At 41.6% G+C, this 22,723-nt stretch overlaps 1 protein-coding gene across 2 annotated transcripts in view; it reads left to right on the top strand.

Moving 5' to 3' along the window:
* MBOAT2 (membrane bound glycerophospholipid O-acyltransferase 2) overlaps positions 1 to 22,723 on the top strand; it is a 358,785-nt gene that overhangs the window by 88,275 nt on the left and 247,787 nt on the right. For both annotated transcript variants that reach the window (XM_089672019.1, XM_089672020.1), the window contains exons 2-3: positions 12,969 to 13,114; positions 22,597 to 22,674. In XM_089672019.1, coding sequence (XP_089528145.1) covers positions 12,969 to 13,114; positions 22,597 to 22,674 — 224 coding nt within the window. The remainder of the gene's footprint in view (positions 1 to 12,968; positions 13,115 to 22,596; positions 22,675 to 22,723) is intronic.

Here is a 22,723-nt window from a genome sequence, read left to right as displayed (position 1 = left end):
TTTGTTCTACTGCCACACATTGTTTTATCTGGCTGTGGTTGAACTAGTGTATTGATAGTGGCTGCTTGGTAAAGCAAGAAATCTGGTAAAATGATCCCCCCAATCTTTATGATGTCTGAGGATGGACTATTTTAGTCTTGATGGTTTATGAGCCCATAGAAACTGATCGAATGTATAGTTTACTACCTTCACAAATAAAATAGGGATGTGTATGGGCAGACCTGAAAACAATTTTAAGGGTAAAAAAGGTTGAGAAAAGCTTGTTTAGAGTGTCCACTGTGGGCCTCATTTATCACTGTGTTCTTGCTAAGAACTAGAAACAGTTCTTATCTGTCAATCATTATGAGATCCTCCCGGAATCTGATTGGAGGCTGTATGGCTTTAACTTCAGTTCTCAGCTGATTTATAATGCCCTTGTGTTCATACCATGTTTGCAGCTAAAGCAATTCCTAAACCATATCATATTTGTGTATATAAATGTGATGTATAGTATACAGCTTGGCATCTGAAAAACAAACTATCTGAAAACCAGAGGAGAGCATTATTTTGTTTCATGGTTTAAATTTCCCTGTTTTCTCTCTAGTGCATAGCAGCTGCCACTAGACAGAAAAGATTTTGGTCCTTCCAACAAGGTATTAGAAGTGAATTAAACTTTAGGTTTAAAGTGTCTGTTTTTATTGGCTCTGGTGGCTGTTTTGGGGAAAGCTTTAACCTGATTAGATCTTTGCTGTGCCATTGAGTGGGTGGATGTGGCAATCAGGGATCTGGCTTGGATAGTTTAGTGATGGAGATACTCTACAAAGACTCAAGTGACAGTATTAGCAAATACATGAAGGCCACAACTTTACTGCCAAAACGTATGAATTGCTGTTTGATCAAATATAAGTGTGAATGTTAAACGTGTGAGGTGTGACTTTTTGATCAGATATGACTGGTATCTTTTCAGTTTCAATACATTTTTATTAGATGTTTGCAAAGTTACAGGCTATTACAAGCAAGTGTTAAACATACGAATTTGAACAGTTCACCACCATAAAAGAGATACACAGCTTCAAGCCCATTTGCAGTTGCTTAAGCGCAATTTTCAAAGGGCATTGGGGCAGTTATACATGAGGGTGGCTAGGTCTGTGTCTGTACAAGGAGCCCTGGATACTCCAGTGCAATAAAAATGCAGTCTGGCAGAAAGATATTGTAGTGGGAAGCAGGACCTTTTCTTTGATAACCTGTGGTACACCTGATGAAACTGGAGTTACAGGTCACTGGGTTGTGGCCCATACCTAGGTGAATTGTGCATGGTGATTTTAAAGAATGAAAAAAATGTAAAAGAATAAGCAAAGTCTAGAATAAAAAAGGGAAAAGGGTAGAACATTGGGTCAGGAAATAAAGGAGACATATCTTTTATTTAAACACATTCAATGCAGTGACAATTTAATAAATAGAAAATTAATTTTGCTTTATCCAGCTGAATTGTAACCAGTATGGTGTGTTTGTACAATCACAATGCACTTGTTCTGGCAGATAAAAAAAGATATAAAATGTTATTACACAAACTTTTTGGCAGTGTTTGTAGGATTTTTCAGGAAAAATAAAAACGGACTGCGTTCTGAGCCATACATTGGTCCTGCACAGATGTACACTCAGGGATGCAGAGATCAGTGAATTCAGTTCACTTGTAACTTATTGTGCAACCTAGACGCCACTGTGGTATTCCCTTTCCTTTGGTGTGTTTGGCAGCCTTCCTTCGTCTCCCTAGCAGTGAATCTCATTTATGACGTCCCTCTCTCTTCAGGATATGAACTGAATGCATTATGATGCCAACTGCTTGATGGCTGAATTGGCATCCAGCACTACATTTCCTAGTGGGAAACCCTTGATCCAACCTGCCCACTTATTTGACTTAAAGTAGAACTAAAGGCAAAACCTTTTATTTTGGATAGAGTAAGGGAGTGTTATAGACAAAAGAGAAAACACTGCTCCAGGTTCCCCAGCCAGGCACTGCTGTCATGGCACTAAACAGCTGCCAGCCCAGCTCACAGCTGGTGATGAAGGGAAAAGGAAGTCCAGTTGGCCCCACTACTGTAGAAATCACCTTTATTTAGAAAATACAGGGTAAAAGCATCAAGGAAATACCAGCGGAGGACCACGATGACCCACTGACATGTTTCGCACTACACTGGACTTTTTTCATAGCAGTCTGGGTGGGTTGTAACCCCTGTAAGGTCTATTTTTGCTGTCTGTGTCCCATTGGACAGATTTCCCTTCACTTCCTGTCCCGTAGCCAAAACTGGAGATGAGAAAATCTCTTTAAATTGAGAGAATTCCTTGTTGTTACCAGGGTCACCAAAACTAGTGTGCCCATTAGAAAATATTCCCACTGTTCCTGTTCTGGGGACAACCCAAAATGTGGGATTTTCTTTTACTTTCACTTTCATTGAATGTGAAGAGGGACACAGACAGCAATAAAAGCCTGACCAGGATTCTAATCCCTTTCCACTCTATCCAAACCAAAAAAAAGTTTTCCCTCTAGTTATACCTTAATAAAAATAATTCTTTAATTCTAGATGTCAAGAGAACCAGAGAGCACACAGAGACAGATTGCATGGAACCCAACGTGCAGGCTCTTATTGGGGAGGTTTTTGGGGCACAGAGAACAGTTCCGTTAGTCCACAGATCCACAGCAGACACAGTATTACAGTAAAGGTCTTTGGAAGGCAATATGGAACAACAGGGGTATGGTAATCCACAGGGTTCAGTAAGGCAAGGGCAGGGTGGCTTTGTGGGACTTCGGGTTCCTGGGGAGAATTGGGCTCAGTCTTTTGGGCAGCACGGGGTTAGTCCACTTACTGGATGCGGGGAGCCGGACACAGAGGGCTACAGTCCACACAGGCAACACAGGGTTAATCCACACAGGCAGCTCCAGGCAGGGAAGGGTTAAGTCTGTTCGGCTCACGGGCAACAAAGAGTTAAATCCAGGCAGGGAAAATGTCCAGCCCGCAGGCTCACAGGGGACAAGAGGTAAGTCCAGGCAGGGAAAAGGTTCCAGGCAGCAAAGAGTTCACCCCACACCGGAGAGGATCCAGCAGCAGATGAACAGTCAGATCAGCCAGGGAGATGAGAAGGAGGACAGGGGATGGTCGGATGAGAGAAACTGGCGCTCAGCACAGCCTTCTCTCACACACGCAGCCAGGAGAACACAAGGGGGGTTTTCCTTCCTCTCTCTTAAGTAGAGAGCTGGGTGCCTTGCTGCTGCAGTGGCAACCCGATACTTCCTGTTGGGTTACCATGGCAATGGGTCCTGTCTCCCAGGTCTCCAGACCCGCCCAGGGAACACGGCCTCCGGCATGGAGCCTGGGAAGATGTGCATGAGGGGGAAGGGAGGAGGGGGGCCTGTTTGTGGATTCCCTCAGCAGGGGGCCAGACTGCCAGGGACAGGGGGGTGAGGGGCTGCTGAGGGCTGCCTGTGTCAGGGGCACGGAGGACTAGAAGTCCCAGCATGGACGGGACAGAAGAGTGAGGGGCTGCTGAGGAGTGGGGGGTGGCAGGCAGCAAACCTAGAGGATGGGGAGAAAGGACCAGCTCGGTGACACTAGACATGTGTAAATTACTTTTCTTTTTCCTCTTTATCTGCTAGCCATTGGTTTTAAACCTGTATTCAGATCCTAGCAGAATGATTTTCAGGCGTATTCAAGCATATTTGTTTAATGTTTAAGCACTAGGAGGAGATCTGTTCTTACAGGCTAAAAAAATTTAAAAGGCACACAAAATGTTTGATTTGCATGTTTTCAGGCATTCCTATTCAAGTCTGTGGAGTCAAAAACTCCCCATTCTGCCTCAAATGTAGCTCATGTAACTTTGGAGCAGTAGTTACAGGGAAACTCTGCTGTAAGGGTGACTCCAATGTACAAGGGAAAAGTTCAAGTAAAACACATTTATTCATTTAAATTTGATTTGTTCAAAAAAACGATATTTTTCGGCCCACAACTATTTGTAAAATATACGATATGGGCCTTGTAATGAAAGGCTTGGAGACCCCTGCTTTGGAGGAACCCTTTAAAAAGTTCTAAAGCAACCTCATAAAAATTATATCTACAGCTCATGATACATTTGCATGATCAGTAGGTTGCAGAGAGTTTTAAATAAAAGCATGAAGATTGGGATGTACTTAACCTCTCCCATATAACAAAATTATCTTCAGTGATAAGTATAAACTGAAACAAATAATACATTGACCCATTATTTGGTGGTCATTGAAAAATGTGTTTTCCACCACTCTCTTTTCAAGGAACCCCTAGCAGCCCCTGGAGGGTTTTATGGAACTCTGTTTGAAAAAGACTGGTATAACGGTTGGGGAACTTAGAATAACGCTTCCTAGGAAATATATGCGAACAGCCCCCTTAAGTCTTTGGCATTCCCTCTACTTTCTGTTTTGATAGAGCCACAACAACAATGTACTTATAAATAGCAGCAATGCCTATAGAGTTGTTGAGACCTCCTGTGTACACAGAATTAAATCATCACTGAATGGAGTTTAATTGTTCCCTGTGGTGAACACCTTAACAAGAAAACATGATAATATTTATTGCAAGTGTAACAAAGCTAAATACATAATTTCCTTTACCATTATTTATATTGTCAAAAAGACATATCTATATAAATGCATAAACATACACACGTGGAGGCCACGTTTATTAAATAATTGTTACAGTCGGGTCAGGCTCGGAGACCAGTAGCTATAGCAATAGAGAAGCTCCCACCAACCAGCAGTATAGGTATACAAGCAGGTCACCCAAGTGGATGGCATGAGCTCACCTGAGGTGTGTCTAAGCACTAACCAATATTCACCAGAGCTCCCAATGATGATGGTGGGGATGGGTACCAGTACCAGGTACCAGCCCTCATGATTGCCCCACTAGAAGGTAAGCAGGCTGGGTCCAGGAGCAGGTTGGGATCAAGCAGAAGCATAGTCAACGAACAAGGCAAAGGTTGGTAATAAGTGGCTGCATGTTGGAATCAAGCGGAAGTGTAGTCAAGTATACGGACGGCAGTAGAAGCGACAAGAGCGAGATATTGGCTGGAGAGAGCACAATAATCTTTCAAACAGGAAGTGCAAAGGCATGGATTTAAAAAAGGAAGTTCATGGAAGGATCAAAGGGTTCAAGGGAAACAATACATAAACTAAGGTTCTCTAAGGAATCAGGCAGGGTGTTGTCCAGCATATCAGGTGTTTCAGCAAGAAGAGAAGTTTCCAGACACAGCAGAGGCTGCAGGTTCAGATTCGGGTCCTGACAATAATGTTCACAGACCATTAGCTTGCCTGCAATATCGAGTTTATACAACATTGATTAATGCGATTACAGTTTTCCTGCGTTGTTATTCCTATATACAGACCCTAATGTATTGGCAATCTGTAGACAGGTATGTATGGGACATGCTGCCTCACAATTTCCAGCCTAAGGTGACACAGGATCAGCAACATGACAAGCCAATAAATAAAGAAAGCAGGCAGCACTAGATTAAATGCCCTCAACATGTGGCTCTTGGATCCCTAGATGTCAGTAATCAGTGTTTTTCCTACCTAGGTGATTAAGCCAGTGAAAAAAATATACTTTAAATTGGGTTTTAATAGGGCCTTTTATGATGCAAAACAGTTAAAGAGAGCTCTCCCTCTCTCAAAGCCACCATTGGGGTACCAATTTAATAACTGGGTTCCTCTCCACTTCATAATCCTGTCAAATAAATTAAAAAATTCTGGAGTCCAACTATGATGCCCTTCAATGTTATTGATGAAAATTCAGCAGCATCTGTAAGTTACAAGACCGCTATTGCTCAGCATAATCACATAGTTTAAGGCTGTAAAGTAAATATTTAGTAAGTATTGGATGCTGCTGAATTATAATAAGTAAAGTTGTAGAGGATCATAGTCAGACTCCAGTTCTATTTTCTTATATCTTTCATAATGTATCATGCTGTGGAACAACTAATTTTTGTATCCCCTGAGGATAGTCCATTCACTGAGTATATGTAAGGGTTTATAACCACTTTAAATTTTGTAGCATTTTTACAATGGGAACATTGTAGAGTTTTTGTTTTCATGAATAGTGATAATGATTTGGTGTACACTTTGATACTTGTCCATTGACAAGGACAATAAGTTCCTAATGTAATAGGTTGCGTCCATTGAAGTCTAGTAATGGTGTGTTTGAATTGTGTGTTTCTTAGTGTTTCCTACCTTATCCTTTTCATCATCTATGGCTCCACAAACCATTGATTTCATGTGTCTCACAACATTTTTTTGCCACTGCTCACTCGTGAGGGCAGTGACACCCAGAAAACGATGAAAGTTGAGTCCCCTGACACCTGCTATCTGATCTCATGCATGCCTGGCAGAGAAATGGTCTGGAGCACACTTTTGGTCGAGATAGTATCTGTTGGCATAACAACTTGACAAGTGACTAAAGAAGAATGTGAATAAAGCAGCACATGACTGCAAAATCAGTAGGAGCCATTAGGTTCTTAGATACATGGTGCCACAGCTGCTTGGAGACTTGGGGGTAGATTTACTAAAACTGAAGAATGCAAAATCTGGTGCAGCTGTGCATGGTAGCCAAGCAGCTTCTAACTTCAGCTTGTTAAAGTGATCCCCACATGAGCTGTAAACTACCTTAGCAGCATAGGTTGCAAGTTCTGCCTTAAGACAAAAAATATCAAAGGGAACACAAAACATATAAGCATATACTATATGAGTAATAGTGTCTGTTTAATCCTGCACTATGGTAGAGTGGCAACCCATTTAATGTGTAATATTTATACACAGACAACATGAGGCCATCTAAGTAGAAAAAAAACTGGAGTGGTTTTGTAAACTTAGTTTTTACCTTGTGATTCTTTGTAATACTTCTCTAAAGGTCAGAGCAGTCCAAATTGCTGGGGACATCATTCAGAATCTGTTATATTATGTGGACATTGATTTAATATCTAACATGCCTCTCCTGTCCCCTGTGCCCAAGTCAGCGAATGAAGTTTCCTGGGCTGGCGATGATTGCATAGACACATGACTGACAGCGCAAGACCATAATAAGTCATATTGTAAGGGGAAGTGGAGCAGGGTATTACTTCATTGTGACAAAGCCAGATTTCAGCTCATAGAATACATGTTGTGGTAAAAGATATTTTCTAGTTTGTGTAGATTTATCCACTCCTGTCTTGAACCTCTTGCTAATGAAATCGATATGGTATAGTCTTTATGATGATCTTTAAATTATATGTATAAAAGAAAAAAGTTTCTATGTATAACAATTCCCAAAACGTTGGGACAGTGTGTAAAATCTACATAAAAACAGAATGCAGTGATTTTCAAATGACCTAAACCCATAGTTTAGTCACAATAGAAAATAGAAACCATATGAAATGTTTCAATTGAGAAACTGTACAATTTTTAAGAAAAAATAGGATAATTTTGAAATCTCTTCAGGCCTTCAGACAGCACTGTATTAAAAACAAAATTATGTGATGGACATCACTACATGAGCTCAGAAATACAGTATGCCCAAAAATCACTGTCTGTGAAAACAGTTCCCTGTACCATCCAGAAATGCAAGTTAAAGCTCTATCATGCAAAGATGCCATATCCAGAAACTCTGGGCCAAAGCTCATTTAAAATGGTCTGTTACAAAGTGGAAGACTGCTCTGTAGTCAGATGAATCAAACGTTTACATTATTTTTGGCAACCATGGGCACTGCGTCCTCCAGAGGAGTTGGACCTTCTTTCTTGTTGTATCTCTGATGGTATTTGGATGCATTAGCACGTATGGCATGGGCAGCTTGCACATTTGGAAAGGCACCATGAATGCTTAAAGATATGTCAGATTTAAGAGCAGCATATGTTCCCATCGAGATGACGCCTTTTTCAGGGATGGCCTTGCATATTTCAGCAGGGCAATGTTAAACCACATACTGCATCAATGACAACATCATGGCTTTGTAGTATTAGAGTCCGAGTACATAACTTGCCTGCCTGCTACCCATACCTTTCACCAAATGTAAATATTTGGCTCATCTTGAACCAAAAAATATGACAGAGAAGACCCAGGACTGTTGAGAAGCTAGAATCCTATGTCAGACAATAATGGGACAACTTTCCTCTCCCAAAACTTTAGCAGCTGGTCTCCTCAGGTCCCAGACATTTATAGAGTGTTGTTAAAAGACTGCGATGCTACACCATGGTAAACATGGCCCTGTCCCAACTTTTTTGCGATGTGTTGCTTCCATTAATTTCAATGTACCTTTTTTTTCCTTAAAATGGTGCATTTTCTTATTTTTAACGTGATGTTTTCTATTTGAAATAAACTATGGATTTATGAGATTTGCAAATCATTGCATTCTGTTTTTATGTAGATTTTACACTTTTTTTGAATTAGGGTATTGTTTGTAATACACATATGTATTTATATATCAGTAATCATAGTTACTGCATACACAGCTCTGTTTGCTTCCTGCTGTACAATGCTATACTGTTGTTGGCCATACACGTTCTATTTTCACATGCAATTGAATTTGATTCCATTTTTTGTTGCAGCTGCAAAGCTATCAAAGACATAGTGGTTTTTTGAAGTTGAAATCCAAATTTCCCAATGGAACACAGTGGAAAAATAGGATGACTTTTTATGATATTACCAGAGTTCTTTCACACTTCACTTCCATTTCAAGTCTATCACAATTTTTGCTCAACCTTTCTGTTAATAAACTTTGAAACTGCTATTCCAACTGCATTGACAAAAATGTTAGTGCTTACTTAAATAAAAATTTGTTTCTATATTAATTTTGTGAATTGAAAGGCACATTTGTTTAATCAATACAACTCAGTATTGTCTGATTTTATGGGTGGTAGATTGTTTAGTTTCTGGGATATTATTTTTCATTGTATTTAGAATACTGTTGGATCAAAGGTGGTTGAAAGATACTGAAAATGACCCATAAGTAATGGCCAACTTATGGGTTGGCTAATTGATTGAAGACAATGCTCTGACTGCAGGGACATGTAAATCATATCGCTCAACGCCTGCGACATGCAATTCTGGGTGCCAGGAAGCTGTTTTTATCCTATGGGAAAGCAGCAGGGTTTACTTTATGCGGTGCAATTTTCATGTCAGTTTTTAGTATGATTGTCAAAGGTAATTGTTCAGTGGTTCAGGTGCAATTCAAATCTGTGTTCTAGCCACTTCTATGCAAAACTGCCTTCAAGCCACTTCTATGCAAAACTAGCTATGAATCGCATCCTATGTGAACAGTTATCTCAGAATGCCACTATACTCTATGCTGTGCAAGTTTGTGCAAGTTTTTAACTGTGTCAAAATTGTACCACATAAATGTGGATGTCCTTCATAGAAAACAATGTATTTTCAGATGCCATGTGAATCAATGCTTTTTGGAGTGCATCAGATTCACACCATTGTTAAACAGGACTACAGTTGCAGTCACACCTGAGCATTTTGGGTTTGCGTCAGAATCGATGTGATTCTGTCCGCGATCTCAAAGCGCACTACAATCACAAATTGCACGTTTAGGTGACATTTTTTGCAGTGGCCCCAAAAACCAGTGCCGTTTTGTTGTGCGATTTATAGTGCAGCAATCGCAGCAAATCACATTGTATTAAGCTTGACGCCCAAAAAAGAGCAGGAGCTTCTTTCGGGCTACAAGCTTTGTGCAATGCGATTTGCCGCATTTGCCGAGCAATAAATCACGTGACAATTGTGGCAATACCACACAGCATTGTAGGAGCCATTGAAAATAATGTATAATAATAACCTGCATTTTGCGATTGTACTGTGTTTTGAGATTGCAGGTAGATTTCAGCAATTCTGCCATGATCCCAAAATGCTCAGGTGTGAATGGATCCTCGCGGAGCGAACACTAGAGCTTGATTTAGCTGTTGAGTATGCACTTGTACTGAGCGCCCAAGTGTGTCCATGTGCGAGGGTAACCTGAAGAAATAAAGGGTTTTTTTCTCATTTGAGCGGTAGCCTCATTTACCTGCTCAGCAGATGCGCTTCTGCTGAGCGTTAGGAGAGCCAGACACTCACCTTTTCTAACAAGCACTTAATCAGTGTCTCCCCCCCACTAGTTCTTGGGTGTGGTGGTGGAGATAGGCAGGGAGTTGAGTAGGAGATAAACAGCGCAATGTTAAAACTAATATACTTGACTCTTCGCTTGATCCAGCGCTGTCCTGTTTGCAGTGCTTCTGCTCTCTCCTTCTGCTGTCACAGGCAACTCTGAGAGCAGCGGGAGCCATAAACTGCTGCTGTCACTCAAATCCTGTGAGGAGGGTGTGTCTATGGATGCACATAGCCTGTCTTGGGTGCACGGCTTGCTAAGGGCGCACCTGCAGGAAAGCAGGAATGGCGGGGAACTTCAGAAGAAGAGGAAAGGGACTCCTCTGTGCAATGCAATTGCACAGAGCAGGTAAGTATAACCTCTTTCATTTCAATAAAAAAGTGCCTTTAAAATCACTTTGATCTACAAATCTATATATTTAATTCTTTCTGAACACAATCTGTAGATTTATATTCTTGGCATTTTTGCATATTATGGCAAATGTACCTTTTTTGTTTACGCTCCTCCAGCAATCAGAGTTCACACTTCATGCAGACTTTTTCCATGCCACTGCTTCCATATTCTTGGATTATTCTTCTGGACTGGTGTCTTCTTACTTTGGCTGTTGGGAAGCCTCTGATGATATACAGTGGGGCAAAAAAGTATTTAGTCAGCCACCAATTATGCAAGTTCTCCCACTTACAAAGATGAGAGAGGCCTGTAATTGGCATCATAGGTAGACCTCAACTATGAGAGACAAAATGAGAAACAAAATCCAGACAATTACATTGGCTGATTTGGAAAGAATTTATTTGCAAATTATGGTAGAAAATAAGTATTTGATCAATATCAAAATTTCATCTCAATACTTTGTTATATAGCCTTTATTGGCAATGACAGAGGTCCAACGTTTCCTGTAAGTCTTCACAAGGTTGGCACACACTGTTGCTGGTATGTTGGCCAATCCTCCATGCAGATCTCCTCTAGAGCAGTGATGTTTTGGGGCTGTCGCTGGGCAACACGGACTTTCAACTCCCTCCAAAGGTTTTCTATGGGGTTGAGATCTGGAGACTGGCTAGGCCACTCCAGGACCTTGAAATGCTTCTTACGAAGCCACTCCTTTGTTGCCCGGGCGGTATGTTTGGGATCATTCTCATGTTGGAAGACCCAGCCACGTTTCATCTTCAATGCCCTTGCTGATGGAAGGAGGTTTGCTCTCAAAATCTCACGATACATGGCCCCATTCATTCTGTCCTGTACATGGATCAGTCGTCCTGGTCCCTTTGCGGAGAAACAGCCCCAAAGCATGATGTTGCCACCCCCATGCTTCACAGTAGGTATGGTGTTCTTTGGATGCAACTCAGCATTCTCTCTCCTCCAAACACGACAAGTTGTGTTTCTACCAAACAGTTCTATTTTGGTTTCATCTGACCATATGAAATTCTCCCAATCCTCTTCTGGATCATCCAAATGCTCTCTAGCAAACATCAGACGGCCCGGACATGTACTGGCTTAAGCAGGGGGACACATCTGGCACTGCAGGATCTGAGTCCCTGGCGGCGTAGTGTGTTACTGATGGTAGCCTTTGTTACGTTGGTCCCAGCTCTCTGCAGGTCATTCACTAGGTCCCCCCGTGTGGTTCTGGGATTTTTGCTCACCGTTCTTGTGATCATTTTGACCCCACGGGGTGAGATCTTGCGTGGAGCCCCAGATCGAGGGAGATTATCAGTGGTCTTGTATGTCTTCCATTTTCTAATGATTGCTCCCACAGTTGATTTGTTCACACCAAGCTGCTTGCCTATTGCAGATTCAGTCTTCCCAGCCTGGTGTAGGTCTACAATTTTGTTTCTGGTGTCCTTCGACAGCTCTTTGGTCTTCACCATAGTGGAGTTTGGAGTGTGACTGTTTGAGGTTGTGGACAGGTTTCTTTTATACTGATAACAAGTTCAAACAGGTGCCATTGATACAGGTAATGAGTGCAGGACAGAGGAGCCTCTTAAAGAAGAAGGTACAGGTCTGTGAGAGCCAGAAATCTTGCTTGTTTGTAGGTGACCAAATAGTTATTTTCCACCATAATTTGCAAATAAATTCTTTCCAAATCAGCCAATGTGATTGTCTGGATTTTTTTTCTCATCTTGTCTCTCATAGTTGAGGTCTACCTATGATGCCAATTACAGGACTCTCTCATCTTTTTAAGTGGGAGAACTTGCACAATTGGTGGCTGACTAAATACTTTTTTGCCCCACTGTAACTCCTGTGCATGTGCATTGGAGTTACATTATCCTAGCAACTCCTGGCATCTTACAGATGCTGAGCTTGCATATGCCACAGACAGCGTACATTTTTATAAAAGGCTAGTACACAGGTAAAAGAGGGGTTCAGTGACAGTCCAGGTACAAGGCAGGCAAGGTTTAGAGTAGTCAGGGCCCAATCCGAGTCAAAAAGCAGGCAGAGTTAAGAGAATGGTTGATATCTGATCCGAGGTCATAAACAGGGGAATCCAAACAGCAGAGCGGGACAGACAGAGAGGAAGCTTGAGCACGTTTTACACACGCTAACACAAGCATGAGACTGCAGGCTTGGCTGGTTTAAATCAGGTTTAGTCTCCACCCAGAGACTGGCCACATCAATCACCTTGCAGATGGACAGATAGACAGAGAGAGTGTTTCACAACCAAAACCAGGATGCTGGAATGACACCAGCAGACATGATTGAGCAGGAGCGCTAGACGCACCTGACACCTGGCTGTTTTAGTCTATTATTACACATGTAAAGCCTGATGATGTTTTATTGGATGTACAAGTGCATTTAATAAATGAGAAATACTTAACTGCTTTAGACACCATTTTTATGAATTTTTTTTTCTGCTTTCTCCTCAGGTCAACTTTGTAGCGTGCCAACTATTTGCCTTGCTTGCTGCTATCTGGTTTCGTACCTACCTACATTCAAGCAAAACTAGTTCTTTAATCAGACATGTAGTTGCAACCCTTCTGGGCCTGTATCTTGCACTTTTTTGCTTTGGATGGTAAGTAGACTCTGGTTAATGTACACTGTTTTAAAGTCTATGGTTAAAGAAAATAATTTCTGTACTGAATGACTGGTATATGTCCACTTATTATTGGGAATGCTTAGCCACGATTTTTTGAGTTTGTTTACACACTTCTACCACACTGCATAGTCAGGACAGTATCATTACTTTCTCAGCAGCAGTTAAGGTATATGTCAACTTTATCTCATTTCCCCAGCTTACTGATTGGAAAGTGAAGCAGCATAATTATGAGGTCATCTCTGCTCTCTCTTCCTTTAAGGATGTTCACTCTCTTAGTTTAACTGTACCATGCATTACATTACAGCCTGATTGGTTCACCCTGAGCTGCTGTGTAGAGCAGCCTTTCTCAACCAGGGTGCCCAGGCACCCTGGGGTGCCTTGAGGTTTCTTCAGGGGTGCCTTGGCAAAATGTCTAAAAATTGCCAAAACTTGTATACAAACCAGCAGGTGGAACAAGCCTGCCTTTTAGTTACACAAAGCCACAGGTTTTCTTTGTGCACCATTATGACCTTCTAGTTACTGGCATCCTGACAACCAAATACTTCATCAGTTGATATGGAGGATGTCAGCTACCTGCACAGCATCCTAGTTTAACCCTCCCCTGCCCCTCTCCATCAGTCCTGGGGTCACATTAGCTCAGTGATGGAGAACAGAAACACTGGAATCCTACTCTGTACCAGTGTGGAAATTTGTATTTGCTTTGGAAGATTAAATCACCTCTAATGTTGGGTGTCCTACGTGTGTGGATGTTGCTGCGTTACATAAAATTATTAGAATAGTTTTTCACATTTTATAATAGGCTGCCCATTTAAAATTATGGACAGTCTTGAGACACCGTATTTTAAAATGGGGTGTCTCAAGACTGTTCACAATTTTAAAGGGTGTCCCGGGACTGGCCATAATTTTAAAGGGTGCGTTGACTGAAAAAAGTTTGAGAAACACTGGTGTAGAGTACTATGGGAAACTGATATAAAGCTACATTCAGGTACATACAGTATAGTGGTTGTATTTAAAAATGCAATAAAAACATACCTAATTGCATTAATCTGTATTTTTTTTTATATCACCTTTAAATTACATGATGTCACTTGCAGTGCTGCTTCCGATCTCTTTATTTACACCACACATACATCTGTGGCTGTATCATGTCACAGTACGTTTTCATGTGTTTTCACCTTTAAGTGCAAGTTCTCCAAAACGTGTCCAACCTGAATATAATTGCTATGAGATCTCCAGTGTCTAAGTTATGTATAATCAACTTTCATTGCTTTATGGACCATTGACACATTGCTGTTTTCATGCATTGCATTGTGCTAAGGCAGCTCATTCATTTTGAATGGACTGTTAACAGAAAATGGGCATGCAGCATTTTTCTCGACTCAATGCACCACAGTGTATGGCAGTTTATTACCCTGCTTTGTGGTGTCCTTTGATGCATGTGTGTTGGCCTTCAATGCCTTAATACTTTGAGAAAGCCATTCAGAATGAAGGGCAATGCAACGTCTTAAGGAATGTATTATTACAGTAAAGTTACAGCAACATACCGCATCACAAAAATCTTCCCTTTCAAAATGTTTTATTATATTTTTTTGGCCTACAGAATAGAAAGCACAATTCTAGTCAGAAAGAGTACATACACAGACAGCCAAGCACAAAACAGTGGGCCCTAAATGAATCTTTGTTTGGTTTGTTTGTATGGCCCCAAGCACTTTTTAAGACTTCCCCTGAGTGATCACACAGCTGTGGGCGACCCATCAGCACATGGAGACCCTGACTGTCCTAGTCTACCACACCGATGGTCACATCAGAAGAGAAAAAGCACAGGCTAGGAATTTGTTTATAGATTACAGCCTACCAGTCCTTAGATGTGGCAGCTGTATTAATTTTAATTAGTTCAGGCTTTTTCCCTTTAACCTCTTCCGTCCGGCCCATGTCGATAAACGGCCGGACCGGAGTGCTGCTGATGCGGTTGGACATTTCTAAACGTCCCGCACATCTATTGCCTGTGCGCGCTGCCTGGGAGAGCATGGCACCGCGAACGGTGCCCGCTGTGTTTTCCGGACACAGCAGAACACAGATTGTTGTATGGGACCTCTGTGTGAGGTCCCGATTCATGTGATCACTGATTGGCCAATCAGTGATCACATGAATAGTAGTAAACAACATGTCACATCCTGACATCATTGCTTTCTTCGTGTGATATCTGTGAATGATCACAGAGGTCACATGGTACAGGGCTATTCACAACAGCCTTGTACCATGTGACAAGCTGTGACCAATCACAGCTCGCATGGTATTTCTCAATGGCTGCAAGAATGCAGCCAGAGAGAAAGAGAAATGATTGCTTTTACAGCCTTTACGGGTGTAAAAGGAATCAGTGTAAAAATTAAAAAAAAAAATCATCACCCCTCACAAATAGTACATACTGTACTGCTAGGGTGACAGTATGTAAAAAAAAAAAAAAAACATAAATAATAATATAAAAAAATAAAATAAAAATGTAAAAACATTTTTTGAAAAATTATTTTTGGTTATAAACTAATTTGGTTTTTTTTTTTTACTAAAAAGATAGATGAATACATTTTGGCCAAGATTTCTGAAGTAAGATTATTTATTTGCAAAATTTTGTAAGAAAAACCCTTTTCCCCCCAAAATTTTTGGACTTTTTCATATATATTGCAAAACAATTTAAATCCCAGTGGTAAATAAATACCACCAAAATAAAATTTTGTCTGTCTCAAAAAATGCTAAGAAATTCATATGGGTACAGTGTTGCATAACCACGCAATTGTCATTCAAAGTGTGATAGCACTGAAAGCTGAAAATTGGCCTGGGCAGGAAGGGGGTAAAAGTGTCCAGACTTGAAGTGGTTAATTTATTTTAGTAACCCTGAGAATAACACACTTCCTGTCCCTGGGGCTACGTTCATTCCTGCATTATATCTATGGAGCCAGTCATAGTTGTCATACAGGCTGGATTTTAAATGTGTCTTCTTCATTTAATCTCCATTACATAGGGTCTGATGAGATTAGTAGTTTACAGAAGAAAGATAAGGTTGTTTGCATACCCGTCAAACTTTCTGAAATTATCAAGTGGAATATATTTTTAGTGTGTATGCAAATGACACGTCCCTGACATGGCTCTGGTTACACAGACCACAAAGATCTAATATGTAGAAAATGATTGGCTAAACCACATAAATGTTTCTTTTACCTGTGTAGCCGGCTCATAAAGTCAGCTCATAGTAGTCTCCACTCGCCCCCACCCAGAGTATCAGGAAAGCAGTACAGCTGTAGGCTGTGTGTGCTCGCTCTCCCAGTCTAGAAGTGATGCTGACAGAGAGGATTGCCGGGCTGTGGAATCTTTAGCTATTCTTTCACTTGTTTAAGTGCAGAGCAGTAGCATGGCTGCAAGTGGTCTCTCCCTCTCTCCTCCGTTTGAGCCTGCAATGGGAGAGAACAGCAATAGGATCCCTTGCTCACTCATTGCCCCTTCCTCCTGGCTACCTCAACCTGGGCTGATCAACACAAAGGATACAGCTGCTGCATGCACTCATGGGAGTTGTACCCAGGAGGAGAGGTGACTACAGTGAGAAGATCCCCTCTGCAGAAGGAGGGAGAGCTTCACTACAGAGAGGAGTTAGGGCAGTCTTGAGAAGAGTGTGACGGGAACAGATCTTCAGCCAGGGTCTGTGCCCCACAGCCGATGGACTGGAACTATTAAAGAGGAGCTAAGAGGAGCTGTTGCTGTTCCTGTTCCCCCACATGAGGGAGAAGGGACGGACCTGCAATTGAGCCTGTTGCAGCTGCCTTCTGAGACCAAGTTGAGAGATAGAGAATTGTTGCATCTTCAGGGTCTAAGCTGAGGCACTGCGGCCTGTGTGAGGATCCAGGACCTGCTCGCTGAGAATCACAAGTCACCATGCCATTGGGACCAGAGTAGCTGCCTACCATGAAGTGGTGAGCTAAACTACATGCCCTAACTGCTCACCCCATATGGTTAGCCAAAATGGAGACTTCTCCTACTTGGCGACTTAGCCTTTGTTGATCAAATACTCGTAAAGAGACAGTGCACCACCTAAAGAAGGGCCTCACTTAAAACTGGCTAGTCACTAGGCATTAGGTACTTTCACCACCTCCAGGGATACCCCCACTCTAGGAATGCAAATACCCTCTTTGACGCTTCTGAATTGATTGAGATTATTGAGAGACTCTAATAGCCCAGTTTAGATTCAAATTAACAGTGCTGTAGTTTTTTTAAGTGCATGTTAGGGAACCGTTGCCCCTTTGTCTAATATAGTGCACTTTTGTCAATGCATTTATCTGTTCATTTGCATTGTATTGCATTGAATTGCCTAACTACATTCCATTGATTTACTGTCAAGCTGTTTGTGGCCTCATACCTGGGCATTCTTAGTGTGGTAGCTTGCTAATGCATACAGTCTTTAGTATATGACCAAGTGTGTCAGAGGGGACCAAGCAGTTTAGAGAATTGTGGGAGAGCAGAGGACCCATCCTCACCATGGCTTCTTCGGGAGGTACTGTGAAGCACCCTTTGGGGGTAGCGCTACACCTTTATTTTCCTTTATAATGGCTTTTCAAAATAACAAATGCAGTATTATAGAGATTGGATAAAACGTTTAGTATGGTGTAACACTTATGGTAAAATATACATTTTGTATGGACATCTTCACATTAGACCAAAAAGAGGGACCACTGAGGCTGTACAAAGGACAGAGAAATTTGGTCACCAGTGAGGGACATTTGAGAGCTATGTTGTTTGTGCCTTCTGTTACACTCAAAGGATGTGACAGGAATGCTGGATTTCTGGCAACATCAATGGGTATATTGTGTACATGCTGTAACTATTCTTAAGCTGGCCAAACAATAATCAAACTTTGGCCGGTCCCTGCTGAACCAGCCGAATTTCGATCTATGTATGGGCAGACTGATTGTACCCAAGTAAATTGATGGAAAGCCGCTAGCAGTAATTATTTTGTCCTGCCAGTTGGGAAGGCTCCCCGCACCCCCCTTCCCTCCAGGAAGAACGCAATAGCATGGCAGGAGGCATTTAGTCTGTGTCAGTGTTAATGGGGGTATCAAGCACTTTTTTTAAAATTATGCATAGGCTGCCTTAGTCTGAAAAAGAAAACAGATGCAGCCACCACATCTAAAGACTGGTAAGCTGCAACTTATCACATTATTTTTTAGTATAGTTATTCTTTAACTGTATACTTTAACTTTATTTGCTCCAAATTTGTGACTTGGAATAAAAGCCCCTGAAATTAGCTGACAGACAGCAACAAGCATGTGGAGTGGTAGACAATGGTAACCCCAATATTTTTCTCTTGAAGGGTTTCCATCAGCCACCTAGACATGTGTTGCTGTAAGTCAGTGCGGTATTCCTCTTCTTGATATGAGGAAGCAAGGACTTTTTCTGTCCTGTCATATTGTCCTCCTAACTTTACTGTGTGGGTTGGCCTGCATTATTACTATGCGTGTTTCCTGTAGAACTATGAGCGTCAGTAAAGACATAGTAATGGGAATATTTCACAATGGGCGTTGTTATGGAAACTATTAAAGCCTGGCTTTGTGGCCTACTTAAAATATCTAGACCTGAAGATATACAATTATCCACCAATTAGACTAATTGTCTATGTCCTATGCAATGAACCCTTGTCTCTGCATTTGCTCACCTCAGAGCAGTTGCATCATTAAACACTTTGGTCCTGATTTTTGCAGACCTCATTCTCTAAAAAAAAAAAATGTTAGTCTATTTCAGAATGCTAACACGCTTGTTCTGCTATCTATAATGAATAAGCTTTGCAGTGCCTATTACCCTTACACAGCAAAAGGAAATAGAAGCAACGTCCAAGCTGAGAAAGAGGAAGAGGAAATTGCACCTACTTGATGAATTGAACATATATTTATTGATTTTTTTTTTTGTTAAATAACTTTTATTAAAGAATATCTAGAAATAAGTTACAGGTGTACAGATCACAAAGCCATACAAAATAGAAAAAAATGTGAAAGGCAAAGAACAGAAACAACACATTGCCAAGTCAACTTAGCTGTTCATCAGAGAAAAATAAAAAATCAAAGAACCAAATAAGTGAACATTCTATGTAACTTCCTTTGGACCCCACAGATGTTTTATGTATCTTTTATATTTCTGCACTTATGATTTAAAGAGACAGCACACTCACCTCCAGACTATTTTCCAAGTATTGAGTATTCCAGTGATGAGTTGCAGCAGGCTGTTTTCCTTGTCTTTTCTTTTCTCTTTTAGGTGTCCGTTTATGACACAGAGAATAGCTGCGATTCAACAGATCTCAGCTATTCTCTGGTCATTCACAGTTTTTGACACTCAGGAGATCATGTCAGCCCTTCTCTGGAGATCTGTGTTCTGCCTCCAGATTCTCCAGCCCAGAGATGGAGAATCAGAGGGACCGAAAACTAAGCAGAGATAATTTACCTCTGCTTAGTAAACTGATCTTTTACTGTAATCTCGCGAGATTATAGTAAAATGAGCCGTTTTTCAGAGTTTGTAGACCGTTCTCTAGCGTTTGGAGACCGTTCTCCCTTCGTTTGGAGAACTGCTTCATAAACTGCATTCACAGGAGAACTGTGTTCTCCGCGAATGCCGGAGAACTGAGCAGCGATCTATTACCGCTGGTTCATAAACGGACACCTTAATCAGGTAGGCACTAAGCGCAGATAGTAAAGTTTTTTATTTTCGGTACAGCAAAAGGAAACATTGCTATTGATGCCGTAGAACAAGGGTCTCCAAACTAAATAAGGGGCCAGTTTACTATCCTTCAGACTTCAGAAGGGCTAGACTGTAGCCAGTGGGAGTAAAAAATGTCCTGGTGTCGCTAACAATGCTCTATTGTTGGTGTCAGTGGGAGGAATAGTGCCCCATCATTGGTGTTAGTGGGAGGAATAGTGCCCCATTATTGGTGTCAGTGGGAAGAATAGTGCCCCATTGTTGGTGTCAGTGGGAGGAATAGTGTCCTATTATTAGTATCAGTGGGAGGAATAGTGCCCCATTATTGGTATCAGTGGGAGGAATAGTGCCACGTCATTGGTGTCAGTGGGAGGAATAGTGCCCCATTGTTGGTGTTAGTGGGAGGAATAGTATCCCATTATTGGTATCAGTGGGAGGAATTGTACCCCACTGTTGGTGTCACTGGGAGGAATAGTGCCCCATCATTGGTGTCAGTGGGAGGAATAGTGCCCCATCATTGGTATCAGTGGGATGAATAGTGCCTCATCATTGGTGTCAGTGGGAGGAATAGTGCCTCATCATTGGTGCCAGTGGGAGGTATAGTGCCCCATCGGTGGTGTCAGTGGGAGGAATAGTGCCTCATTATTGCTGTCAGTGGTATTATTATTATTATACAGAATTTATATAGCGCCAAAAGTTTTCTCAGCGCTTTACAATATAACGGGAGACAATACAGTAACAATACAGTTAAATACAAGAGGTATTTGAGGGCCCTGCTCCTTGGAGCTTACAATCTAGGAGGGAGGGGCTAGTGGTACAAAAGGTAGTAACTGTGTAGCCTGTGATGAGTTAGGCCAATGAGGAGGGAGTTACAATAGTCAAGGCGAGATATAACAAGGGAGTGAATAAGTTGCTTAGTGGTTTCCGAGGTTAGGAATGGGCGTATCTTGGAGATGTCATGGAGGTGAAGTCTACACGATTTGGACAGTGATTGGATTTGGGGCTGAAAGGACAGATGGGAGTCTAGGATTACACCTAGTACCCTGGCATGAGGGGAGGGACTGATGATTGTGTTATTGATCTTGATGGAGAAGTTAGGGGAGGGGGCACGGGCTGGAGGGAATACTAAGAGCTCATTTTTGGAAAGATTGAGTTTGAGGAAGTGGAGTGACATCCATGCCGATATGTCACTTAGTAATGTGAGTAGAGACTGAAGGGGTGAGGTGAGGGGTAGAAAGATAGATTTGTGTGTCATCAGCATAGAGATGGTACTTAAAGCCATGGGAGTTTATCAAGTGACCAAGGGAAGAAGTGTAGACTATCTAGAAATAAGTTAGAGGTGTACAGATCACAAAGCCATACAAAATAGAAGAGAAGGGGTCCAAGGACAGAACCTTGAGGGACCCCTACAGAAAGAGGGAGTGAAGAGGAGGAGGCAGCGATAAAGGTAACATTGAAGGAGCGCTGCGATAGGTAGGAGGAGAACCAGGAGAGAGCAGAGTCTCTGAGGCCAAGAGAGTGGAGTTTTTTGAGGAGGGATCGTCGGCTTTCTTTACAACTTACCTTTTCTTGGAGCTGGTCCGGTGTCACACCGTATAGATTGTATGCCGATGATCCTCGTCGGCATGCAACCTATACGGGGTGAAACCGGACCCGCTCCAAGAAAAGGTAAGTTGTAAAGAAACTCGACGATCCCCGCAGGATGCAGCGGATCTGCGGATTAAGCATAATGGATCGGAGTCCAATCCATTATGCTTAATCCGCAGATCCGTTCCATTCTGCGGGGACCATCGGAGGGGGTGTCACCAAGTGTTACCGCACTGGGTGACACCTACCCTAGGGATGCCTCTGGTGCACACAAAGTCAATCGATAAACACAAATGCTCCTGCGCTTGGGGATGGACTCAATGCAGGCTACAACCACATTAAGAATGTCCTGGAACATGCACACCTTGCTGCCCTCAAATGGACTGAATGAGGAAAGAAAAAACAGAGGGCACACAGGCCTAGTGCATTACCATAAAAAATGTTTAATAAATAATAAAGTAGGTGTTGTACTCACAAATGACAATATAGTCAAGGCACATCATAAAGAACAGCTGGGTTGGGATGAGCTCTGCGTTGGGCTGCTTGCATTGAATAATGGGAGTCCATCACAGCATTCTTCCGTCTACTGCAAGCCATGGTTTATACAACACAGGAGCAGGCTGATACAACTATAGAGCACACCATACCACGGTTTCTAATTAAAGGATAAGCTCCACATTTGACTGGCCCTTCTCAAAAACATGATTGCCTCCTCTGTCTGTATAAAGCTGGCTATATACTAGAAGATTTATACTAGAAGACCAGTGAAAAGTTGTATGAAATTTGTGTCTCAGTACATTCAATGACTTAATGAATGTCATTCAAAAGTACTTTGACATTTCGATTGCTTTTGATATTGGAATTAATGGTCTTGGGTGGGCTTTCCCAAAGAAAAACCACATACACTGTTAGAAAATTGTTCTTTCAAGATAAATTTTCCATCTTGCTTCTTTAAGTCTTGTTATCACTGTGGTCGAAATTGAATGTTTATTTCCCCTAGAAAATCAAACTAATGTTCTTAAAACAAAAAAAATTGTAACAAAATTCTACTAGTGTATACCCAGCGTTACTGGTGCATTTATAATTAGAGTGTACTTTTCTCATTCCCAGTAAAACTGTGATATGTTTCTGTCTCCTTTCCTTAGGTATGCCTTACATTTTATTGTGCAAAGCAGTATCTCCTATCTCATCATGATCACGGTAGGCATGGAACATATGCACAAGTAAGATATATGTTTGATTAATCATTCTTTACAATAGATAAAAAACACA

Source organism: Staurois parvus, unplaced genomic scaffold (assembly GCF_062004578.1).
Source record: "Staurois parvus isolate SC_StPar_1 unplaced genomic scaffold, SC_StPar_1.0 ptg000118l, whole genome shotgun sequence".
NCBI classification, from domain to species: domain Eukaryota; kingdom Metazoa; phylum Chordata; class Amphibia; order Anura; family Ranidae; genus Staurois; species Staurois parvus.
This window is presented reverse-complemented; position numbering and strand designations above follow the sequence as displayed.